Source organism: Podarcis tiliguerta (assembly GCF_965153285.1).
Source record: "Podarcis tiliguerta genome assembly, chromosome: 5".
NCBI classification, from domain to species: Eukaryota; Metazoa; Chordata; class Lepidosauria; order Squamata; family Lacertidae; genus Podarcis; species Podarcis tiliguerta.
Genome location: NC_139538.1, coordinates 38,906,657 through 38,931,221, shown reverse-complemented (window position 1 = coordinate 38,931,221; position 24,565 = coordinate 38,906,657). Strand labels below are relative to the sequence as shown.

The 24,565-nt window shown below is 38.0% G+C and overlaps 2 protein-coding genes across 14 annotated transcripts in view; one reads left to right on the top strand and one right to left on the bottom strand.

The window, feature by feature from the left end:
• Window positions 1-24,565, bottom strand: part of GIGYF2 (GRB10 interacting GYF protein 2) — a 69,045-nt gene that overhangs the window by 21,341 nt on the left and 23,139 nt on the right. For all 4 annotated transcript variants that reach the window (XM_083443189.1, XM_083443186.1, XM_083443188.1 and 1 more), the window contains exons 7-8: window positions 24,208-24,248; window positions 2,320-2,499 (exon numbers count right to left, since the gene is read on the bottom strand). In XM_083443189.1, coding sequence (XP_083299315.1) covers window positions 2,320-2,499; window positions 24,208-24,248 — 221 coding nt within the window. The remainder of the gene's footprint in view (window positions 1-2,319; window positions 2,500-24,207; window positions 24,249-24,565) is intronic.
• Window positions 5-23,312, top strand: KCNJ13 (potassium inwardly rectifying channel subfamily J member 13). 10 transcript variants are annotated; one of them, XM_083443350.1, is made up of 5 exons: window positions 5-2,124; window positions 8,976-9,064; window positions 16,721-16,772; window positions 17,345-17,825; window positions 18,761-23,312. In XM_083443350.1, the coding sequence occupies exons 4-5, from the start codon at window positions 17,348-17,350 to the stop codon at window positions 19,378-19,380; spliced, it is 1,098 nt and encodes a 365-aa protein (XP_083299476.1). In that variant the 5' UTR covers window positions 5-2,124; window positions 8,976-9,064; window positions 16,721-16,772; window positions 17,345-17,347; the 3' UTR covers window positions 19,381-23,312. The 10 variants fall into 10 exon arrangements, with proteins under 10 accessions (XP_083299476.1, XP_083299482.1, XP_083299473.1 ...); XM_083443356.1 differs by lacking the exon at window positions 8,976-9,064 and having other exon boundaries at window positions 17,348-17,825; XM_083443347.1 differs by lacking the exon at window positions 8,976-9,064.

Sequence of the window (24,565 nt, the reverse complement as noted above, 5' to 3'; positions counted from 1 at the left end):
CGGGAAAGTAACTTTACAAAAGAGTCCCATAGGGCAAGAACTTGTTTGGAAGGAGAAAGGGATAGAGGAAAAGAGGATAGGGAAAAGAGAGGACAAAGTGACAGCACTTCAGAACGCCACTACAGCTTATGGTACACCTTGAAACACGCATTTTATAAATATATCATCACTATTTCCCCCTTAAACCACTGTCACTTTGAGCTATATTATTAATGTAAAGGACTGTACAACCCAACTCCATGCAAGTGGGCTTAAAAGAACAAAAACAATTTAACTATGAGTTAATCCCAGGGCAGCCTCACAATCTTTGTGAATAGCAGCCTCACAATCTGTTCAGCCACAGGGGGGCAGCCTTTGCTAGTAAGACCATTCTATGCGGTTCTATGAATCCAGACAAGTACCACTTTATGGGGATTACCATATTTTTATGCTTCTCTTTGAGGTCACAGGCAGCATCTATTCTACTAACTCCATCAGTCCTAAAGCATCTTCAAAACTGCTTGCCTTCACCCTCTGACTGCTAGCTGACAATCCTCCATTCTGGAGTTTGGAGTGTAGTTTGTAATCTGTGGTAATTAATTCTATTTATTTAATCTGCCCTTGTTTTGTATGTCACTATGGTGAAGTGGCCTGCTAGCACTATAATTCTGGGAAAGGATTTGTAGCCAACCAGCTTGTTTCTAAGGGCTGTGCAACTGTGCCTGCATGAGAATGAGGCAGGCAGGCACCAGCAGGTGTTGATGCACCTTTCTACAACCTGGGAGAGGTGAAGCATTTCCAAGCAAGTAGGTGTGAGCGATACTGGGGCTTGAAATGTGGTGATCTTCAAATGTGGCTTGGCATAAGCCACTTATTTTGGCTAAATTGGTTATACTAGATACAGGATACTATTTGTCATCCTGCTAGAAATGGCTATTGGAATCAAAAGTCTTGGGTGTAGCTGATAGGGCATCAAGCCTGCAGAGCAAAAGGAGAGGAGAGAAGTAGGGTTGTTCTATTACCTCTGCTGAGAGACCAGCTGCCTTTGACTCTCCCTCCGCTGTCATCTAACAGCAGCCATTCTATCAGGCTAACTGTACTGTTTCCATCCCAGCAATCATTAAAAGAACTGTAACCTTTAAGAACTGGTGCCTCAGATTGCTTTCTTCTCTTCCTCTCTGTATTCCTTTTTCCTTGTGTGTCATGCCTTTCAGATGGCAAATCTGAGGACAGGGACTGTTTTACTTACTTTGTAAGCCTCTCTGGGTTGCACAGCAGATTAAAAGCTGTTTAATTAATTAATTAAAGCCTCCCTCTCTCTGTACACACAGAGAAAGAACAATACTTTGACCAACCAGTAAGGAACTGAGGGTTGCAGCCCAATACTGTTTTGTGTGACTTCATTTTCCTCTCCTCACTAACCCCAAAAGTCTTCCATATGCTCTCCAAAATCAGGAGTTTGGGAAGTCTCTTGAGATAGGGAGGCCTCTCAAGCAGATTTTTTTTTTGGGGGGGGGGGGAGGAGAGAAATATAAAGTCCTGCTGTATGTAGAAGTCTGTTTGTGCAATAATGGATTCCACCTGAGACTACTGCAACGCCCACCTCTTTGATCGAGAATATTCCATTACACAAATGACAATGAGTAAGTGTTATCCTAAAACAGCTATATCTAAATTAAAGAGCAACTACAGAAAAACCCTCAGTATTCTACACAATGCGGCGTTTCTCTACACTTCCTTTAAAGTAGAAGAAATTACCCAATGATATTTCAGCCTCGGGACTTCTGTCAAAAGACAGATGGACTTATTGAGAACAAAAATTTTATTAGCTTGTTGTTCTTCATATGCTAAACAAGAAAATACTAAATGAACTGCAAGTACTTGTCCCTAAGTAAAATCTTCACATCTGATCATGTGGTGCTGGTTCAGCTGTTTCAATACTGTCAAAGTTAGACACACTGCTGCTTTATTGTGCATTTATCAGTTATGTCTGACGTCAGGAAGACACACAATGCTGTATTCTCCATGACAAACAGTTTTTCCATTTCTATACAAGTAGCTGGAAGCATATGACAGAACTTCAGCCTCATGATTCAGAGTGATCACTAAAGGAAGCGCCGTTTGGTGGAAAAGAAATCAGAGCAGGTAAGAAGAGCTGCTTTTTTCTAGACATTCTGGAAATAGTGGGTTAAACAAAACAACCCATTTATAAAACTAAAAACGATTTTGCCATCATAGAACAAGCCTTTCAAATATTGTTTTAGGAAGTTTTCCTTCCAGACATTGCTGGCTTGCTGCCTCTGACCAGTCCGTGCTGCACTTTTCCATATTTCCTCTCACCTGGACTATGAGGGCGCCATCTCTCACCATCCCTTCGCGAACCAGCCAGCCGCCAACCTCCATCATCATCTTCACCATTTTGCTCTTCCCTGAAGATGCGCCAGTTCTCGCTCTCAGAGCGTATAAATTCATGCTTCCTTCCTGCTGCTACGATTCCAGCATCCTCAAAGTTTGGTCTCACTGCAAGCAAATAAATATGCAAGTATGTAACAGTCATTGTGAAGGGCACCTGGAATAGAGTTCAGACCTTATGCAATTTAAGTCATAAGATGCTCAGGTGAAAGAAAACTAGAACAAATATATATTGCTTTACTTTTCTTATAATGATAAATGCTTTTCTTTAAGCTCTTCTTACAGTTTTTGTGGGCTAAAAAACAAATGAAGGATTTCAGACTTCAAAAAGGAGATTTACAAAACAGCTGTAACCATTTAAGAAAGTCAAAAGTTCAATTTGCAACAAGCGATGGAAGAGCATCTGCAAAGTTTGCATAAACAGTTAGATGCCACCTGATGTTCAATGAGAGATTGCTTTACCATAGTTCAGAGGTATCAAGGCACTATTCCTGGTCACATCAAAGTTTACAATGGCACAAGCATTCTGTTGTTGTTTGTATGGGAGGTGTTCTTAAGTACTGCATAATCCAACTCAGTAAAAATGTTCTATTTATCATCTTTAAAATGTAATTCAACATGGTCTTCTATTTACCCTGGAATAGTTAAAACCTACAAGCAGAATCTCTAAAATTTACATTTGGGTCAACAGCAATAAAATAATAATGACCAGTGCCAGATGACTAGCATTAAAACCTTCATAGTCATTAATTTCAAATAACAGAGAATTAAAATAACTGTTTCATCCAAAAAAACAATTGTCATAATGATGCTTAAAGAAATGATTGTCATTTGTGAACAAACTAGGATAATTTTACATTCTATTCAATCACGTCCTTCCTAAAAAGTACAACCGATATTCACCCAAAGGGTAGATTTTGACTGGCAGCATGGGGGTCATAGGGTTGGGCTTTGGCCCCTCTCCTGATGACAAAGGAAGGAGGAAAAACCCTTTGGGGCGTGGATGGCTCCCAATCAGTTTGTGAACTCACCAAGCTTGAACAATCATCAGAGAAAGCAACACAAAGTTGCCCATGTTCCCAAAGTAAACAAGGTGGCTAAAATGCCGTCAGGTAGAAGATATTGCGTCCCATATTATGGAAAGCCCCAGTGACCCCACAATGCCAGTCGAAATCTACTTTGGGAGAGTACCAATTGTACTGTTTCCTCCTAGCATCATGGGGTCACTGCGCTGGAACATATCAAAGTGTACCCAATCAGGCACATCCCAGCTGAAAGGACAAATGAATGTAGAAAGCCTGTTGTAGGGTGCTGCGGCCAAAGGCAGCTTCAATGGAGACACATCATGAATGCACTGGGAGATACCCATGTGGCTGTCTTACAAATGTTCACTAGGGGGACTCAACCCCGGTAGAGTGGGCAGTCAAATTTGTAGGGTGAGATACAATTCACCAAGTTGTAGGCTATAGAGGTCTTATCTGGATAAGGTGGAAGGGTTAACCTTTTTGCCCAGTGAGTTAGGGTGGAAGGAAATGAACAGGGTTTCTGATTGTCTGATCTCTTCAGTCCTGGTAATATACACTTTAAGAGCTCATTGGACATCAAATGAGTGCCATGTCTTCTCTAATAGGTGAGAGGGGTTGGGGCAGAAGGTGGAAAGGATCAAGTTCCTGCTGAATATGGAAGCTGGAAAGTACCTTGTGGAGAAAGGAGGGGTTCTTTCTAAGAACCACTTTGTGCTTGTGGAAGATAGAGAGATGTCTAGCTATAGACAGGGTGACCAATTCAGAGACCCATCAAGCCGAAGTTACTGCTATTAGAAATACAGTGTTACCTCAGGTTAAGAACTTAATTTGTTCCGGAGGTCTGTTCTTAACCTGAAACCGTTCTTAACCTGAGGTACCACTTTAGCTAATGGGGCCTCCTGCTGCCGCACAATTTCTGTTCTCATCCTGAAGTAAAGTTCTTAACCCAAGGTACTATTTCTGGGTTAACGGAGTCTGTAACACGAGGTTCCACTGTAAGACCTTTCAATGTTGAGAAGTACTTCCTTCAGCGGCTCAAATGGAAGTTTCTGAAGGGTGGACAGCACTTTGTGAAGGTACCAAGAAGGGAAGTGGTGGGCATCTAGGGAACACTGTAGGATTGTTCCTTGTGGGAAGCATTTCATTAGGGAGTGAGAGCTGGAAGAGGTGGCGTGTTTGAGGAAGAAACAGCAGCCGCCTGATGTTTCATCAGAGTGTTGCGTTTTAGACTTTTGCCGAGGCCATTTTGGAGGAATGCAAAAAGATCCAGTACCGTTGCTTTGCATTGCTTCAGGAAGATCTTCCATGTGGTTTTGTATATTCTTAGAGTGGATGGATAAGCGAGAACATAAGATGGTGGAAAATACTGTGCTGGAAAACCAGAGATTCCAGCCTATCCGGATATGTGTTCCAATGTGAGGCTGAGGAGGTGGTGTTTCGGTCGCTGCATGAGGTGGAACATTTCAACTTGGAGATCCCAGGATTTGGTGATCCCCTGCTTGTTGAGGTAGGATTTCAAGTTGGAGTTGCCCATGCGTAGGAGCACGTTTGATGTGTAGGTGTGGAGAAAAGTGCATCAGAGCCAGGTGGGCTGCTCCAGCCAAGTGTTCAGCTTCCTCTGGAGACTTTTGGGCATGGATTATCTGTCCCTCACAGTGAGACCCCAAATGTAGAGGCTGTCATCTGTGGTGACCACTATGAGGTAAGAGTCATGAAAAGATGTGCCCTTCTGCAAGTTTCTGCTAGATGCCCACTTCATCACTACCCACACTTTTGGTGGCATTTTGATGTGGTGATGTGGAATGTGTGTGATGGCCCACTGGTGGAGTACAAGAAACCACTGCAGAATTTTTGCATGCAATTAGAGAGGGTGCTTTGGAGCCAGACGGTTGATAGCCCTGCTTAACTCTGCATTCCAGTGGAGAAGCCATCAACATGGGATAAGATGTCTCTACCACTCTCTGGAAGCTATTTGGATCCATTAAGTGGTGGTAGCAAATCATTCAAATTGGCCCTACATCCCTGCAGAGGGGAAGGGTCACAGAGAAGTCCAGTTGCATCAGGAAGTGATCTGGCCATGGCACTACAGATAATATTAAGTATATGTCATTGAATAATTCCTCTCAGGGGGACTGGTTCGATAGCTGACATGTTGATACAATGCTGTACACAATTACATATCACCTGTTACTTGACTGGACTGTTGGAGGATCAGGGATGGGAGGAACCAGTTTAGGGGTGCCAGACGTTCTATCATGTATCCATGTGATATAGTATTGAGAATCCAGTGGTCTGTAGTAATCTGACACCAAGAGTTGAAGAAGGCTTGTAGAGGATCCCTGACTTGGGGCAGAGTAGCATCATTGGTTCTGCTGGTGATTATTTCTGTAGGTGTTGGAGGGAGATATCTTGTGTTCTGCTGCCTGGGTGAATATCACTGCTGTTCCAGGAGGACTTCTGTCTGTAGTTTCTTCCTTGCCCCGGGGAAAGGTAGTTCTGAAAGGACTGGTTGGAAGATTGGTTGTCACCAGTATCTTTGCCTTCCACTTATCTTTAGTTTGATCAGGATATCCTTGAGGGCATCCTCTCCAAACAGCATAAAATTGGCCCCGTCAGCAACGTTGGGCTGGAATGCCACAGCCCACGAATATCAGGTGGCGCGAAGTTGAAAAGTAATTGGGTGCTCAATGGCTTTATTAATGTCCCTGCCTGAGAAAGAGCAGTCAGAAGGAAGGATGATAGTAAAGTGGAGATAAATTTCTCAGGTTTTTGTATTTCTGAAAAGGTACAGAAAGCCACAAAAAGGAGAGTAGGAAAGGGTGTGAGGCAGCTGATTAAAGGAGGGGGGGGCACGTTCTCTAAGAAAATGGTGACAAAAGGTAAAAGAAGAAAAATAACAGCCTGGCAGAAGTAGAGGAAATGGGGGCACTAGTGAAAGTGACTGTCCCAAAGAGTTTTTTCCTCCTGATTTCATTATCAGTGGAGGAGCCTAAGCCCAACCCAATGACCCCACAATGCCAGGAGGAAATCATAGAATATCCATAATTAAGGTTGTAGTTCTAGCATGCTCACTAGAGAGAAAGCCACACTGAATTTACTTCTGAATCTAAGGCTATTAACTGTGAAACAACACGGGTGTGTTTGTCAACAGGCAACAACATATTTCAAAGCTTAAGGGTACTGAAAAGAAAAAACACAGAACTGGATGAAATTATGTTTCAAATCCAACTAAGAACAGACCCAGGTATATTACGTTCTGAAGTTATTAAAAATGAAGAAGTAAATAGTCGCTCAGTCAACATTAGTACACACATACGTCAAAGTCTAAAGTATTCTAACGAGGAACGTAGCTTATACCCCTAGCATGTTCATTTCACTTGGTTTAAGTTACTTGGTGTGGAGGTCGGTGTTTGGCCATGATTTCCCAGGATGAAAAGGAAAAAGAAAAAGATCTGTGGCTTTGCCTCAAACTAATTGACTGGACTTCCTGAGGAGAAGGAGCAGTGAAAGGGCACCTGCATTCCATGTCTGACCCCAAGCCAGCAATGGTGTTTATGGAAAAGTTCAGATACAACAAAGACATCCAGCCAACAGAGTCTACAGCTATGTAATTTGAAGTTTTAAAAGGGACTGACTTCAAAGTACTAAAGTGGTGTTCTGGAATACAATCTTCTGAGAACTTGTTTATTGAGAAATTTTTTACTAGAATAGCAAATAACAGTGTCAACAATCTTTCTATAAGACACTAAGACACACTCACTCACTCTCACACACATTTCTATTATAAAAATAAGTTTAATTTAGTGTCCGTTTTCAGGATCCTTCAAATAACTTTTAATTGTTGGCTACATAGTTTCTAAACCAAAGTCCCTCGAGTACAAGACAGCTTACAATACTGTGAAAGAGAGAAAGAAAATCACTGCACAACCTTGAATCATGACCACACACAAAGTGACTTAAGAAATCACTGGTCATCATTTTTAGGGTACAGGCAGTATGTATATATGCCACTAACCTTTACAGATATGGCAGAACAGCTTCTTACCTGCATTGTAATATTACTACTCGCCACTCCAATCTGCACTGAAAATTGCATTTCTGAGGCAGTTTAAAGGGGTGTATCAGGAACACACATACTTCTAATATATGGTGAATCCAGTTTTTATTTTAAGATGTTAGTATAGTAATAGTAATAGTAATTTATTATTTGTACCCCGCCCATCTGGCTGGGTTTCCCAAGCCACTCTGGGCGGCTTCCAACAAAGATTAAAAATACATTAAAAGTATGAAAGTATTTGTATATCATTATCTGTCAATGTTTCTTATAGTAAAAAGAAAAGGCACCATGCTTTACTGAGTGAAAAGTATCCCCTTGTCCCCATACCCATGAAGGTCACAAACACATGTTTCAATTTTAAGGTGCTGTGCCTCAACATGTATTACAAGGTTCTCTGCTAATGAAATGAAGAATTAATGTTTTGTATTTTGTGGAGAGTTTTTTTAAAGAAAAAAACATGAGGGAGATTTTAGTTTCTAAGTAGCATTATATTGGTCTACATTAATAATTTTCACAGCAGGTCTTCAGTACTTTTACTGCAAACAATCACAGCCTTTGTTTCTCAGATCCTCTTAGGTCTGACGTTCGATCAAAGTCCTCACATCAGCAGCTAAGGAAAAATGTGAAATGCTGAACTGCACTACAAAGCTACCCTCACAGATCATGCAAGTGATTCCGAAAGGTAGACATTATGGGCCTCTTTTCGGCTCGTTTTTATTAGTCAGCTGTTACATTTAAATCTAATTTGACACAGCATAATGTAAACATCTCTTTTTGGTCATAACCATGTTACATGCAGCAATATCCTACATAATATTATTTGACGTAATCTAAATACAATCCTATGAGCAATGCTGACTTAACAGTAGAGGCAAAATAAGAGACGCAGTAAAGTTACAGGTCTTGCATCTAAAAGTTGGTTGCAACTATGTAAACTATGTAAAACTAAGTAGCAACCTTGATCTCTATGATACCGATATCCTGTGCACCACATGGTACAAAAAACCTAAAAAGAGAAAAGTGAAACAGAAAGCACACCTTCACCTCAAACTGCCTGGTTTTGGTTAAAATAAAATATCAAAGAAATTGTGAACTCTAAATAGCTACCACAAGAAAACTTGAATGGAAAACAGTCCTGAGGAATTTCATTCCTTTGAACCTCCAAGTAAAACCTTTAAGTAAGATTATGCAAACCTAAAAACTCCATCCTGATTAAGATAAAAAATGCACCCCTTTCTCCAAGTAAGTTCGTGTGGATTTCTCCACAGCTGCTAGGGTATGTGTTGGGGAAAGAAAGCTCGAACAAATCAGCATTCTTTTCCACATGACCACAGCTAATTGGCCCCCCTGCAGACTGAATGACCAATCACATCAGCTTCATATGAAAGCCAACCCCCCACATTATAAACTGTGGAATGAGACCCGTAAGCCCATTTTGAACAAACATCCTTCCAAACTAGTTGTCAAAAGATTTTTTTCTTCCTTGGGATCACTATATACAGATACAAGATAGTTTGGTTCGTTTTCAATATCCAGGACATCCGCCTTCCTCCCTTTCCCTGCCAGGTAGATAAAAACTACAAACACACTGGTAAGTACATGATGCTAACATAGCATCACTTTTTTACATTAATATTTCCTGCTTTGTGGTTTTAGACTTTCAAAAACAAAAATGGAGTTTGGGAGGATTTAGACAGTCCTGTTTTGAAAAAATATCAATTGAAATACCAACTTCAAATATTGTAAGACTTTCTCAAAGGAGATTGTTTTCCAAACTAATATTGCCCACTGACAACTTCCAGAACCAATTTCCATAAGGAACAGTTCTGTATAGGAGGTCCCTGGAAGTAACTTCAGCATCTTGCGTGGCTCTTTAGCTTTTAATAAAAGGCATGAAGCAGATCTTAGCTGTGCAATTCTAAAAGAGTATTTCTTCAAAAAGGTAATCATCCTGTGACCAGTCAGATATTGAAGACTGAGTGTGTACTTATTCCTGGAGATGTAGTTGTTGTTTTTAATAGTAATGTAGATGACTAGAGTTTTAAATTCAATTCCAGGTTCCAGCAATATCTCATCTTTCTGTTTAAAAGTTTTGAAAAAATATGTTATTGCTTTAACTTATATAAAGCATGACTGATAGATGGTAAGTAATTTGCTAGCAATTTGTGTAGCAGTGTAAAGAAACTTCCACTTAAATTCAATTATTTAAAAAATCATTTGAGTGATTCTTTTGATTAGACACAGAGGTTTTCTGGTTGCTCACCACAGAATATCCATTTGAATAGAAATTAAATGTTATGTCATAAAGCAAATTTAAATTTTATTGGTTTCTAACCATATAAACAAACTTATCGAACAAGTTTCTTCATTTGTCTTACACAATGTCAGTGTTTAAGAAACACCTGATTGCTACCTACATTAAGATTACTTGTTTGCCCAAAGCTATTTTATCTCCTACACATGGAAGATCCTATTTAAGGGGACAAATGATTGTTGTGAAGAATTAGGATATTTCTTGCATGGTAATGTTATCTGGGGAATAGTTTTAAACTTCCAGGGAAAATTATAAATAGTCTATTCAATGAAAAAAAATCAGTACATAACAAAATGTGAAAAGAATACCATTTTTATTTCATTGATACTATTCAAATGTATCACATTTGTGTTTTAAATCCAAAGGCACATGTATCAACCTATTCAGGTTTAACATACCTTCACTTATTTCTTCACTTTGCAGCTAGGTTACACTTAACCCTTCACTATTTTTGCCAATACTCATTTTGAGGCGCAAGACAAATTGCAAGATCACACACACACACACACAAACTCCTGCACATTCCATGTATAGAAGTCAACAAGACTGCCGTTGGATACCTGCAATGGGGGGGGGGCATTACCTGAGAGCAGCAGCGTAGCTTAGAGGTCGCAAGGCACACACATAACTATACACCATGCTTTCAACATTTGCCGCCTGCCTAACGACAGACCTGCTATATTGGCGAGAGTACACACACTCAACACTTCCTGCAAGCTTTAAGAAGAGTTTGAACAGGAACCTGTTCTTGAGGAGCACCATGGCAAAACTGCTTGACATCAGAAATGATGGGGGGGGGGGTTGGCAGTGGGCAGTACCCCTTTGGTTGCTTCCTTGAAACAACTGTTACTTGCTCTAGAGCAGCCTTCCCCAACCTGGTGCTCTCCAGATGTTTTGGACATCTGTCAGCCCTAGCTGGCACTGCTATGGCTGATGTGAGGGGTGGTCCAGAGCATCTGGAGGGCACAACATTGGGGAAGTCCGCTCCAAGCAAATGGCAAACTGCACAGCTGCAATGAGCAGCACCTAACACTGTTTCTTCAGACTAGTGCAGCATGTTATCTTTTACAAATTCTAAGTGATATAATTTATGGCTTTAAACTTTTGCAAGTGAATTCAATTTCAAAGCCTTTATATTAATACTCTGTTAGAACATCTATGGAGAGAATGACTATGATATTCAGCAGTAGTTTTAGAATACCTTATTCACATCAAATGGCAATATTTTCTAGAGGAATTAATGCACTATTCACTGTTACAAACAGGTACCAAAGTAAATTTTCTGAAGTGAGCTGGATGTCAAAACTACTACAGATTTTATAAGCAATCTGACTTAAATTGAAGGTGCCATTATTACAATGACTATCAATTAGGAGAATATCTACCTATCTATCATGGGGTGTTAAACTTATATAACAAATATATAATTTAAGATACATACTTAAATGCTAAAGAAAGTGTATCTACTTAGCAAAAATGTAGTGTGGAAAATTTAAATACATTTGATTATTGCTGGTTTATATAGTACCCACCCTTCACCCTTAGGTCCCAGGGTGGGTTACAGTAGTAAAACACAAATGTAGTAACAATTGCCAAATATCACTTTTAAGCAATGCTTGTTGGTATTAAGAGTCATGTGAAAAATTTAATTGAATAGGAGAGTCCTTGAATCTTTACATACATCTACGTCTTAACTGCTCTTGTAACAAAGCAGAGAAAGCCAAAGGGACAAAAAAATCTGCAACACTGAAATACATTTTTGCTCAGTTATACAAATGAATAAATATTTTCAATTTACACATTTAAACTCCAAATCCAAGTGCTTGGAAAACATGCATTTTCTAGAAATGGTTTGCAGTAAGGGGAGGGGGGAGCAGTAAACGGTAGGCAACAGAGTGTATAGGTCAAAGAAAAGTGACCAGAAGCCATGAAGTTGGTGAATGCAGTCAAGTGGAACACAGAAGCTCTATGTCCATAAATATCTGATGTCTTGTATAGATACTATCAACCTGTTTTCAAACCCATCTTCATGAACTCAAGGACAAAAGCAAGGGTAGCCAACTGGGTGCCTGACCACCAGAAGTTGTTTGACTACCGCTTTAATGAAGCCCAGCCAACATAGCTGTAGACCAACAGCATCTGGAGGGCATTACATTGGTTACCACTGGACAAGAGGAGTTATTTTCTAATTGTTAATTAGAAGTTGAGATTCTCAAAAATTTTCACCAAATGCAGAAGCGTATGAACTATGTATAGAACTTGACGGGGGGTGTGTGTCTTATTTTTAGAGTAAGCAAATAAGTGGTACAGTGTCCTTTAATAGGCACATATGGAAGTATAATGGTTTGCTAAGCTGAAAGTATAGTGCAGAAGTCTTTGTGAAAAAAGTTTTATTTTTAACTCACTGAGTTCTGGATACATTTGCTGGAGATAGCATCACAGCTCTACAGCTGCACACTTGAGAAGTCATAACTCCAGGTATATCCAATGTATTAAAGTTAGGAATACTTATATAATTCTCCCCACTATAATTTCTCCCCAGATTCAGTGATTCTAAATATTTAAACAAGGTTACAGAGAGAAGGCAATGAATTAGTAATCCACTATTCTTCATTTGTTGATTTCTGAACTTTGTTCAAACCACTGCACACGTACAGCTTGTAGAATTTTCAATTTTTTTAAAAAACAACATCAACTTGCAGGTCTATCAATTTGCACATAAACACATATCACTTCAAAATTAATATTAGAAATTCTCTTAAATGTCTAAAGCAGAGTATAGGGCAGAGCAAACCCACTAAACAATAACGTTAAGAAAAAGGGGAAATCCAGGCATACTTTATTCTAAGTCCTCTTTGTAGCATTTAGACAACTACTGCCTTTAAGTAGCTGATTATGCCTATAAATTTCTGAGCACAACATGGTTGCATTCTTGGGAAGACAGAACTCCACATGTTTCAGAACTACAAGTATCCAAACTGGTTGAAATACTCCAGTATACTGAAGTCATAGTTGATTATTTCATTAATATATCTATGAAGTGGCAAAGACAAAAATGGAAAATTCCATTCTAGAGATTACTAGGAAAGATATTGCATATAAAATGGTCAGAATGGTCCTTTATAAATCTACACTGCAGACACATTTGAAGGACTCTACAGTTTTGGTTACCCCATCTAAAAAAGGGTACTAGAACTAGAAAATATGCAGAATTGGGCAACAAAATGATACATAACTGAAGCACTTTTCCTGTAATGACAAGTTAAAGCATTTTGAGATAGTAAAAACAGGACAGGGCTATTCAAAGCCATTTCCTTTAAAAACAACCAGTTCCCCAAAGCCTGTTGGAATAAAACAGTATTTGCCTGCTGGCTTTAAAACAACTCCTTTCTCTAGGAAAGGAGTTCCAAAGTTTTGGAGCAGCTACCAAGAAGGCCCTCTCCCATATAGTCCTTCAGATAGCCTGAGCTAAGCTGCATAGGTCATAAATTGGACTTTGAATTGTGCCTGGAAAAAGACTGGTGTAGCCAGTGGAGCTATTGTAACAAGTAAGGCTTATGCTCCCTGGCGTGCAGCTCTTTAGGCTAGTCAGGTTCTGAGCACTTTTCGAAAGGCAGCCCCACATAGAGCACGTTACAGTAAACTATACAGGATGTAACGAAGGTGTGTTAAGTTTATATAAAACAATGTTCCAAAACAGACAGCTCTTGCAGCTTTTGCATATGACTACCTCCTGGAAACAATAAATAAAAAGGAATGTTTGAAGAGGAACAAGTCATCTGTTTTTCTTGTCTGTGGAGGTGTATTAGCAGTATAGTCCTTTTTCCAACTTTCCCGGTAGATAATCCTTTGAAGTTCCTTGTCCCTGTCTTTACCTAGTGCACTGGAATCCAAGCCCAGCAAGGCAAATAGCAATTTTTGTGTGCTTCAATTGTAGTTGATCAGGTACGGAGTGGAACTCTTAGCTCAAAAGTGCATTCCGCATACAAAATGAAAATTAATGAACATGGGTCAGGCAGAATATCACTATTTTAGTAATAATTATTATGCGTTATTATTATTTAGATTCCTTAAACATTCTTCACTATAAAGTCCCAAGGTGGGTTACAGCAATATAAAAATACAATATTAAAATCAGTTTTAAAAAATTACCTTCAAAAGAATAGGGTGGGTCCTAAAAACACCTCAGTTGTCAAAGGCCAAGGTAAAGAGGTATGCTTTCAATGTATAATGAAATCTATATAATGAAGATGTTGGATGCCAAGTTAAGGTTGCTTTCATTCAGCTGTTAACAAAGATTACTATTAACAAAATTTTAAAGTCCAGAATTCTTACACAGGGCCCAATTATGCTGTTCCTTCCTTTAATTTTTAAAAAATGTGTTTTATTTACCATATTGCTAGTTATAAAAACAGAAACACTTAAATATGCAAAATATAAATATATAACTACCAAATCTTAAAAAATAAATTCTCACCAAAGGCAATTTAGTGCCTATGGTAGGTTTAATACTTCTATCAAATACCAAGCATCACCTTCCAACAAACCATGTATAAAACATCTTTGTTTAAAAAAGTTGAAACTGTCAGCATTACTATCACAGTAGGATAAAGAATCAATTCATAGGTCTGTATTTCAAAAAAATGTTATTTTTGACGCAGGCCCTACCTCCTCTAATGAGGTACGGACATATGCAGGCAGCTCAGCAGCCTGTTACATGGAATACAAGGCATGTGTACACCTGCCACATCACAGTCACACTCAACCCTTCCACTAGATCAAAGGATGCAATCTTGGAGTTCATGTTATTCCTCTGGTGATCGCTCTGGGCACCACACATGCAATGGACTGGCTTGAACCCATAATATAAACTTGCATGTTTAGCATGACATTAGGATTGTTTGCTTTCATTTCAAAATGGTATTTTTCTCATCATTTTCATTCATTTTCAAAATGAATACTTTGTTGAACTCTAGCCACTTGCAAACTACGAGCCTCAGTTACCTGTGTTTTAATGGGCTATGTACTTTATAGAGACATTGTGCTTATATTTATATTTCATTGGCAGAAATAAAATATGATGACTTCACTAATACAATTTTCCGATACACTATCAGAACAGCCATTTTACTTGAAGTGCTCATATGACTTAACAGAATGAAATGACGGTGTGGAATTTTTCCCAAATTGAAGGGAAAAATCTCTCTTTAATATGAGAGCTCATTTTATGCTGAAATGAAACTGAGGCACTGGTATTCAACTTAGTTTTAATCAGAGCAGACCCATTGAAATTATGAACATGATTTAGAGCCACTGATTTCAATAGGTCTACTCTGAATAAAATTTAGCTGAATACTACTTACTGTCAATATGTTTTGCTAGTACAGCATGAGGGTGAAGAGACAGAACTGTGGATCATGGAACCAACCCACAGATCAAAAGTTACCTCTCCGGTGAACAAAGCTTCAGGTCCCTACAAGCAGAATTGTAATAGAAATACTGACCTATTTTATAGCCTACAAAGACAATTACAATAATGTATGTGGAACACTTCTGAAAAGTCTAAATAAACCACTACATACAGGCTAAGTATTATTACTAGCATTTTTCATTGCCCCATCAGCTTTATCAATTAGTCATGGCTTTGTTCACCAGTGCTCCAAATCCTAATTGTGACTTACAAGACACATCTTGTTCAATCCATGAGACTTCAACTTACTTTTGCTGTACGTTTAAGCTTAAAATGTTTCTGTTGAGGGGATAGCAGTTCTATACTGTAGATTGCATGATTTTTTCATTTATCATCATCATCATCATCAATAATAATAATAATTTTTACTTGTTAGTCACTTGCTACATAAAGTCTCTAATCAACTTGAGACACAGGCATGGCATAATATCAGGAACATAACAATAAAAACCATTATAATGACTCATGTGCAAGCTTAGCAAAACAGCAAAAACGGAGTCGCCAAGTACAACATATGCAGGAGATAAGCATCTGATTAGCTCTGCACAATCAGTGAACTCTACTCCACATTTTGTCAAAACTGACTGATTGTAAATATCTTAGGTGCTGTAGTACTATAAAACAGTGCAACTACTTTTTGGTGACTGGCCCATGACTAATTCGTGTGTTTTTTATTTAACACATTTTTTATTTGCTTGATTATAATTAATTTCAAAGCAGTTTAATACACCCCATCCCAAGGAAGCCACCTTACACATTTGTAAAGAATATATTTCAATCAAATTTATTATCATAACTATGCCTGTAGTAAGCATGTATCAAATTACAATGCAATCATTTTTGCATTTTTCTTGAAGGGGAATACTAATGTCTAATATCTGGAAAACGTGATAGCCTCCCACCAGAAGTTGTTATTTTGAAATAAGATATCTGGATCCCATTTAGAAACAAACAACACACAATGATTGTGCAACAAGATGGACCAAATATGTTTCAATTTTACCATCAATATTAGATCAGATCTGGTGCTCTGTGACTATGTCATTCAGCAGTTACCCCAGTTTAACCTCTCTTTTCAAATATGCCAGCATCCTTTCTCTCACATTTTTCATTTCAACCAGTCTCTAGTAAATAGTGAGACACCATGATTGAATATTTTGCTTTCTTTTATGTTTGTTAATTTTAAAACTGTGAGCTTTTTCTGCTATAAGAGAAAAGCTCCTAAAAAGCACAGGGATTGATCTTTTATTTTCCGACATACTCAATATTTGTAACTCCACAGGAACCCAAGCTGCCACACTACAGTATTAGAAACACGATTACGGACACATAACAAAAGCCTCACTCGTTTCCCCTTTGGCAAATTGGGTTTAGAGATGTTTTTTTTTCTCCTCAGGACTTCTCTCGGCTTATATAATTGCATAATATTTTCCGTATTATTCTCTATCCCCTTTTTAATACAGCTTTACAACAGCAGTGGCCTGAGTATGTTCAGCAGAAGAGGCTATATCCCAGGTACCACAATTCTAGACGATAAAAATATCATGGTTGGTAGCAGTAAACATATTTAGGTAGAAAACCCCCCAAAAGCTTATAATGAGGAAATTTTAATTTATTTCATTTGATATGACAGCCTTCAGATGGCCACCAAAAGAATATATAGAACATTTATAATATTAATAATAGCTTTGATAGTGTGCTTTGCTTAAATATTAAACACATATTTGCTAAAGTTACAGAACACACCTCTGAATTTCAGAAAATTAAGACTTGCTGTGCTCCTTCACTATCAAACTAACCACTAGACCCACAAATAAACCTGAGAAGTCAAAAAGTTTGGCTTACGTTTCTAAATTATCATCAAAGAAGGATCCAACATTAATTTTTGTAGGTAATCATTATCGTACAATGGAAGCAGTGGCAAACCTGGCTCTCCAAAGTTACTTTTCTCAGAACTGCATGTTTAAAGACCCCCTTGGCTAGCTGCAGGTAGCTTCTGGTCCACTGCCAATGTGTCAGAATCTCTGAACATCATCTGAACTACAGATAAACAAGCATCCAACAGTTTTGTTTCTTTTCATTTTCAGAAGATGAGGACAGAAGTGATAGAAGGCAACAACACCAAACCTAGTGCTCCTCTCCTGGCCCAACGATACCCAAGAATGGTCACGAAAGATGGACACAGCACACTACAAATGGATGGTGCCCATGGGAAAGGCCTGGCATACCTAAAAGATGCTTGGGGAATCCTTATGGATATGCGCTGGAGATGGATGATGCTGGTATTTTCTGCTTCTTTTGTCCTCCACTGGCTTGTCTTTGCAGTTCTCTGGTACCTACTAGCAGAAATGAATGGGGATCTGGAGATCGATCATGATTCTCCACCTGAAAACCACACTATTTGTGTAAAGTATATCACAAGCTTTACAGCTGCTTTTTCTTTCTCACTGGAGACACAGCTCACTATTGGTTACGGCACAATGTTCCCAAGTGGAGACTGTCCAAGTGCAATTGCCCTACTTGCTATACAAATGGTACTGGGTCTGATGCTGGAGGCCTTCATCACAGGTAATTACATACTATTTCATAACCTAGTGGGTTTTATGTTATAGTTTAAATAAGAGCTTTGTCATAAAGCTACAGCAAGAAAGCAAGGATAGGGTTATGTCACTCAGCATTCTGAAAAATACTGTTCTTTGACGAGGATGTATTTCCATTTTACAGTATGAAAAGAATTATTAAATAGCAACTTGTACTAAACATCTAAATAGGTGATTCAGTTCTTCCCAAATGCATGCTTTAGTTCAAAAACCTTTTCTTACATTATTTTTAAAAGTGTGATTAGTTAGTAGAATTAACTTCCCATACACATTTGCATAGTTTAAAGCTAACAGATGAATCCTTAGCAGCTTTACCAAGAAATGAACATCTACATAGTTCAATGAAGTATTTCCATAAGTATGCTTAGGACTGCAGCGAATTACTGATAAGTTTTCAATGAATATCAGAGAATTTTCAAACCCTGCTATGTTTTATTGAAAATAATTTTAAATGAGTTAATAAATAACACTGTTCTATATTACTGAAAGAAAATTTGCTATATAATAAATGAAGCTTATAACAAAATAAACCTACTAAGAGATTACTTAGCAGACGATTAGCCTGAAATGCTATATCATAAAGCAGAGACTGTGGTCTTATTTTGTCAAAAGCATATGTCATTATTCAAGTTCACAAAGATGGTGGCAAATATTTTAATGAACACCTGATTTAAATTTTTTTTACTATAAAAAGTATTTTTATGGTTTAGGAAATTAATGTGATGGACCTGAATAATGTGGGAACCATAATTAAAAATGTGATATACTTAGGCTAATAATAAATGTTGTGATCCTAAAACAGTGCAACTTGCTTTAATTGTGTTTGCTTTCAATATACTATAAAGGGAATCAGGAAACTATAATTACACGCACAATCTATATGTAAATTCTCTTTTTATTTAGGTGCATTTGTAGCAAAAATTGCCCGTCCAAAGAATCGAGCTCTCTCCATCCGGTTCACTTATTCCGCTGTAGTGACACACAAAGAAGGAAAGCCATATCTAATGTTCCAAGTGGCCAATACTCGCCCAAGCCCACTCACCAGTGTTCGGATTTCTGCAGTTCTTTATGAAGAACAAGAAAATGGTCAGTTGCATCAAACCAGTGTGGATTTCCATCTAGACAGCATCACTTCAGAAGAGTGCCCTTTCTTTATCTTTCCTTTAACCTATTATCATCCCATAACTCCATCTAGCCCTCTAGCCATTCTCCTGCAAAGGGAGGCTCATCAACATTTTGAGCTAGTAGTCTTCCTTTCTGCCACACAAGAGGGCACTGGAGAAACATGCCAGAGGAGGACATCCTATCTTCCATCAGAGATCATATTACACCACCATTTTGCCTCCATGTTGGTTCGAGGTGCTAAAGGGGAATATCAGATCAAGATGGAGAACTTTGACAAGACAATCCCAGAACTTCCAGCTGCAGACTCTAAAAGTTCAAAGAGGACTGACATGGAGATCCGCATCAATGGGCAGCACATTGACAGCTTCCAGATGTGTGAGACTCATCTGACTGAATAGACTTTGAATGTGATGCCAGCTTGTTTTCGTTTTCAGCAATTGGATTAGACTACCACGCCAATGTTTTCACTTTCCTCTCTATTTTATTGTGCTCTTTTTATTCTCTCAATATCTTTGACTTCAGAACAGTTCACAGAATAAAGAGCATAGCATCCATGTAACTGGATGAGCCACTGGAGTAACTGCACAAAAACAGAGTCAGGGACAAGAAACACTGCACAAATTATGGGAAAACAGAACTGCTACCTGCTGAATTCACTAGACTATGATTAAAACTGCACTGACCCTGAAACAAGAGACTTCCAGACTCAAGACAGCTTGTCAAAATTCTAATTAAATGACATTAAGGTAAACACTGTGGCATTGTAGTAGAACTAAGAAAAAATTCACCTGAAAAGGCCAAGATCCCTCAGATTTGTTGAATCAGTCCTCTCGTGCTATACAGTTACAACAGAATATGCTGATGTCTAAACATGCTATGAAGAATGTTGCTAGTATTTTCTGTGGCAATGAAGTTGCAATCCTGCTGTGCTTGTTTATTAAGGAAAATCACAAGCATTTGCTGAAGCTTTGTTCCAGCAGCTAAGAACAAGTTCAACACCCGTAGGCACTTTCGTGATGAAAGTGAATGGCAAGAATTTTTACATGTATTAGACTTAAATATTCTATATTGGAACTATTTTCATACGGAGAAACATGCAATAAATTTAGCAGACAACAGGAATTCATCGATCACTATTTGCAATTCTCCTCTCAAGGATAATCAACACCTCATGTCTCTGCCTTGTTGCAAGTCAAAATCTAGTTACTCCTGTCATCAGAAAGATCCACTGCTTCCCACATTTATTGCAGTTTCTTTCCAAAATAACCATTCAGTTAATAAAAACAGAGATAAAATGCATGACTGTGTAAAATAATTGTACAAACATGAATATAATTATGAGACATTGAACATAAGGCTCTATGCCAAGTTGAATCATGATTATTACCAGAACCAATTACAAGAACTAATGGTTGTTGTTGTTTTTAAAAAAATTAAAATGAACCAAGTTTTTAAATGGTCCAGAGGACCACGTTTATGGCTTCTTCACATTTGTTTAGCTAAGGGCACTAACTACTCTGCACTCAAAACCAAGGAAGAGCATCATCAAAATCACTAAATACTTGTATGTTCAAGGATCATTAAAAGGCTCTTCTCAGAAAACATTGCATAGGTATCAATACTTTACTTTAATACTGACTTGTGGTTATGAAGAGCCTGGCGTTTTTTAGCTCTTGAACGTGGATAAACATATTTATATGTATATACTAGTGTGGATGTTAAGATTTGTTACCAAATCATAGAGTATTTTCTAAGAAACTCTCTCTTACTTCTCCCAAATCTAAAAAATGGTTTTGTGCCTGATTATAAAGATTTGGATGTTGTGGTCAACTGAGACATGGTGGGGCTATGGAACAATCAGCTGGTCCCAATGGTGCTAGCTGCCAATTCACAGCTGCTAAAAGGCAACTCAAAGAACCAGCATTTTACTAACATTACTAATGTTGATGTTCTATGTAAGCAATGCTAGAGTAGTCAGCATATACGCAGATGGGAATAAGTGTATTTTTGTAACTGAATGTAAGAAAGCAGGGGGTCATGCAATCTCTGTGTTAGAAATAGTTCGTTTTTGGAACATAATCACATCATAGCACTAGACCCTTGTGATCTCTTACACTGTAAGACATACAGGGTTGTTGAAGTATTTCTTCCCTTGTCTGTGCCGAGGCTTTAATCTTTTCATTCACAGTGTACTGTAATAATGGATTAGCCCAATGCAGAGACCGGATAGTAACAGAAATCACTACCTTGGATTAATATACATTAAATTGTACTTGTACTCACTTTATTCTTTGTCCAGCATAGTCACTTAAAAAAATTATCTCCCTTTTACAGCATTATTAACCTCACATAGTGAAGCTTAGTCCCCCCCCCCATTCTCTAATATTTAAATTTTTGTGGGAGGTCCTACAGCTTAACATATTCCATGTGCACAATAAAACTAATGCAAAACTTCACTCAAAAACTGAACAATCCAGTCAGGATGTAATGTATTTGCAAACTTTTCTAAATGAAAAAGGGTATGTGCAGTGCCATTATGGTTTTTTCCTGCCACGTTAGTCCAATTTCTGACTTATATATCAATTTAGAGGGGCAAATTATCCTTGTAAGCCAATAGCTTTGTCTGTAAGGTACTGTAGGACTAATATTATACTACTGCTTCAAAAATTCAGGAAAGACAAGTTGCATATATTTAAGTACAATATACAGCACAAGTTATGCAGTTCAGTTAGACCACTTCAGCACTGAGTACCATGCTAGAAATAAGCTGCCAATAGACAGAACCTACAGCTAACCATCCATATTAAAAGCAAGCATCTTAACTTCCAATAACCATCTGCATCCTACCTCCACTGCACTCTCTGTTGGGAAACTGAAAATTGCAACAGGTATCTTACCCATAACTTACTGAAAAAAACATGAGCATAGATTGGCAATGTTCACATGTATCACTCAACCATGGCTAAACCATGGTTTAGCATTACAAACCACAGCAAGCTTCAGACTCACGTCTCATCCTCAGGTGCAGCCATGAGGAAGGGTTCAGAAACTTTCATTTCACATTTAGACTTCAGCTTGTTGTGGTCCAAACCTGGACAAACTGTGGTTAGTCTTAGCCATGGTTAGTGGAAACAAGCCAACTTCAAACCATGAGTTATGAGGTTGGATTGTTGTCACTAGCTTCAATTAAGACTGATCACAGTTTGTGGTTCAGATAAAATGCTAAACTGTGGTTAATAAAAACATATATGGAAGCTTCCTCCTAATGGTCATGGAAGAGGAGAAAACACAAGCCCTAGGCTTGCCATGACTTGAACTCATACCACTAAACCAAGGTAAGCTTTACAAGCCATCTCTTGACAAGTTAGATGCCTATACAAAACCCCACAAAGTCCTACGGCTTCAGTGGGATGGACTTTGGGTATCATAATTTTGAAGATTAACCTATTTTATAGAAATGTGGAAGAAAAATTAGAAAAGGAATTGTAAATCATCTTTTGCCCTGAAATGCCTTATAAAAACGATATAAATTACTTTTAGGAACCTAAATATTAACTCATAGCTATAGAGAGAAAAATGTTACTAAGTTCAGACAGTGTCCAAGAAACAAAATGATTTAAATCTATGTATGACTGAAAGCCAGAGGAATTGGAAATATGCCTTCTAATTCTGTGTTACCAACGTCGTAAGAACTAAAATAGAACAGCACAACAACATAACTCAGATGCTTTAAAGGGGATTCAAAGGGCATTAAAACAGATGGCGATTCATACAATTTTCAAGTTTTGATCACCATAGAAATCTGGCACTGTTACAAAATTCAGAGTATATATATTAAAAGAATCTCCTAACAAAGAACAGCAAGCTGCAGTTAAGCACTCAAATCCTATTGACTTTCAGAAAGAGTGCTTGGTGGCTATTAGCACCTTTAAAATTCCTCAGAAAAGCCAAGTTCTTTTCTTCAACTTGAGAAACCAGTTCACCAAAAACGTTAGGAAAACAACAGGCCCCTATTTCACAATACAAATGACCTAGTTCACACATAATGATAAACCATAGTTTAGCATGATGGGGATGAGCTGCAGCAAGTCTTGGGCTTGCACATTTTTATCTTCCCCAGCATGGCCACAAAGAAATGCTATGAGTAATCTATGATTAATGAAAGTAAGCTAGTTTCATAGTCCATGGTTTGAAGTTGTCTTGTATAGTTAACACTAACTTGTAGTTTGTTCAGGTTTGAATGTCACCATAAGCTATAATTAGTTTAAAACAAAAGTAAAAGCCTGAGGCTCACTCTCATAGCACTATGTAGAAAGGGTGAGGTTCCTTTCTCTTTTTTTCCAGAGAACTAGGAATCAGGGGGAGGGGCAGGAAGAAGCACAGGCTATCTGCACTGTAGGTTGCCTGTATATAATAAACCAACTCCTATAGACAGCATCATTTTTTGGACTACCTGATCCAAGCCAACAAGTTGTAACTTTTATGCAATTGGGTTGGGGGAATTATGGACTAACTGGGAAGGGGTATTAGAGAATTGTTTTTTTAAATGTTATCTTGCATTACACTGCAAAAATGCTCAAAAAGCAAACTACTTGAGACATAACATGGCATGATCCAAAACTTTACTTTGGTCTTATCACCACTGAATGCATCCAATGGCTTGCCAGAGCAAATTTCAGCACACAATTTAGCAAGTAATTTTTAATCCCATTGACCTCATTACAGCCCAAAAATTGGCTGTGTGGCAGAGCAATCTTGTAGCATGACCAGCTCTAATGGGCATATGATTCACTATGTACCCCAGCCAACTTGAGGTCATGTGAAATGACCCTTAAAATAGCCTGCTGCTTTCAACAAGATGCGTATTATGAAAAAAAAAGTTTTTTGGTCACTAAAAAAGAAAAAAAAGTTCAGTATTGTACTTTAAAATAATTATAATGTAACTCTAAATGAAGTAGTACACAATTTATAACCTCCCCCCCGCCCCGCCCCCAAAAAACCTCTCTCTCTTCAATTCATACAGGCCAGGCTCTAATCCAATTCCTAAAAATGTTGACCTATTTGGTAAAAGCACATATCTAATCCCATTTCCTAAAGATGCTGGTCTATGTGTGCATATGATTTTGATAATTTCAGATTTAGACACTGAATCTCAATTTCTTACTAATAAAACAAAATGTAGATATCCATACCATTTAAACAACAACAACAAACAACCCACATACCTGGTTCTTTTCGGCCTGGTTTTTCAAACCGCCTGTCCCCCCTAAAAAGGCAAAATAGCAAATTACCAAAGCATTTGGAAACACTTAAGACAAGGAATAGATCACAATTATTTCTTATTTCTGTGATGTGCAAATAACAAGTTGAAATGTTTATTAATAGCATACTCTGGACAGAATATATATATACAGATATAGGCATCAGAACAGGTAACAAAAATCATTATGAAGACAAACCTGTAAAAACATGTGTTACTGGTGTATTTCTACTATCCATTTGCCCTAACGATCAATGTTTTGTTATATTATTGAAGTTCTTAATAATATTTGTTATTGTCAATGCATGCATCCTATTTTAGTG

Coding starts and splice junctions, on each gene's coding strand:
- KCNJ13 (XM_083443354.1), top strand. CDS start 17,348: ATGAGGACAGAAGTGATAGAAGGCAACAACACCAAACCTAGTGCTCCT. Junction 17,826..18,760: donor GCTGGAGGCCTTCATCACAG/GTAATTACATAC, acceptor CTTTTTATTTAG/GTGCATTTGTAGCAAAAATT.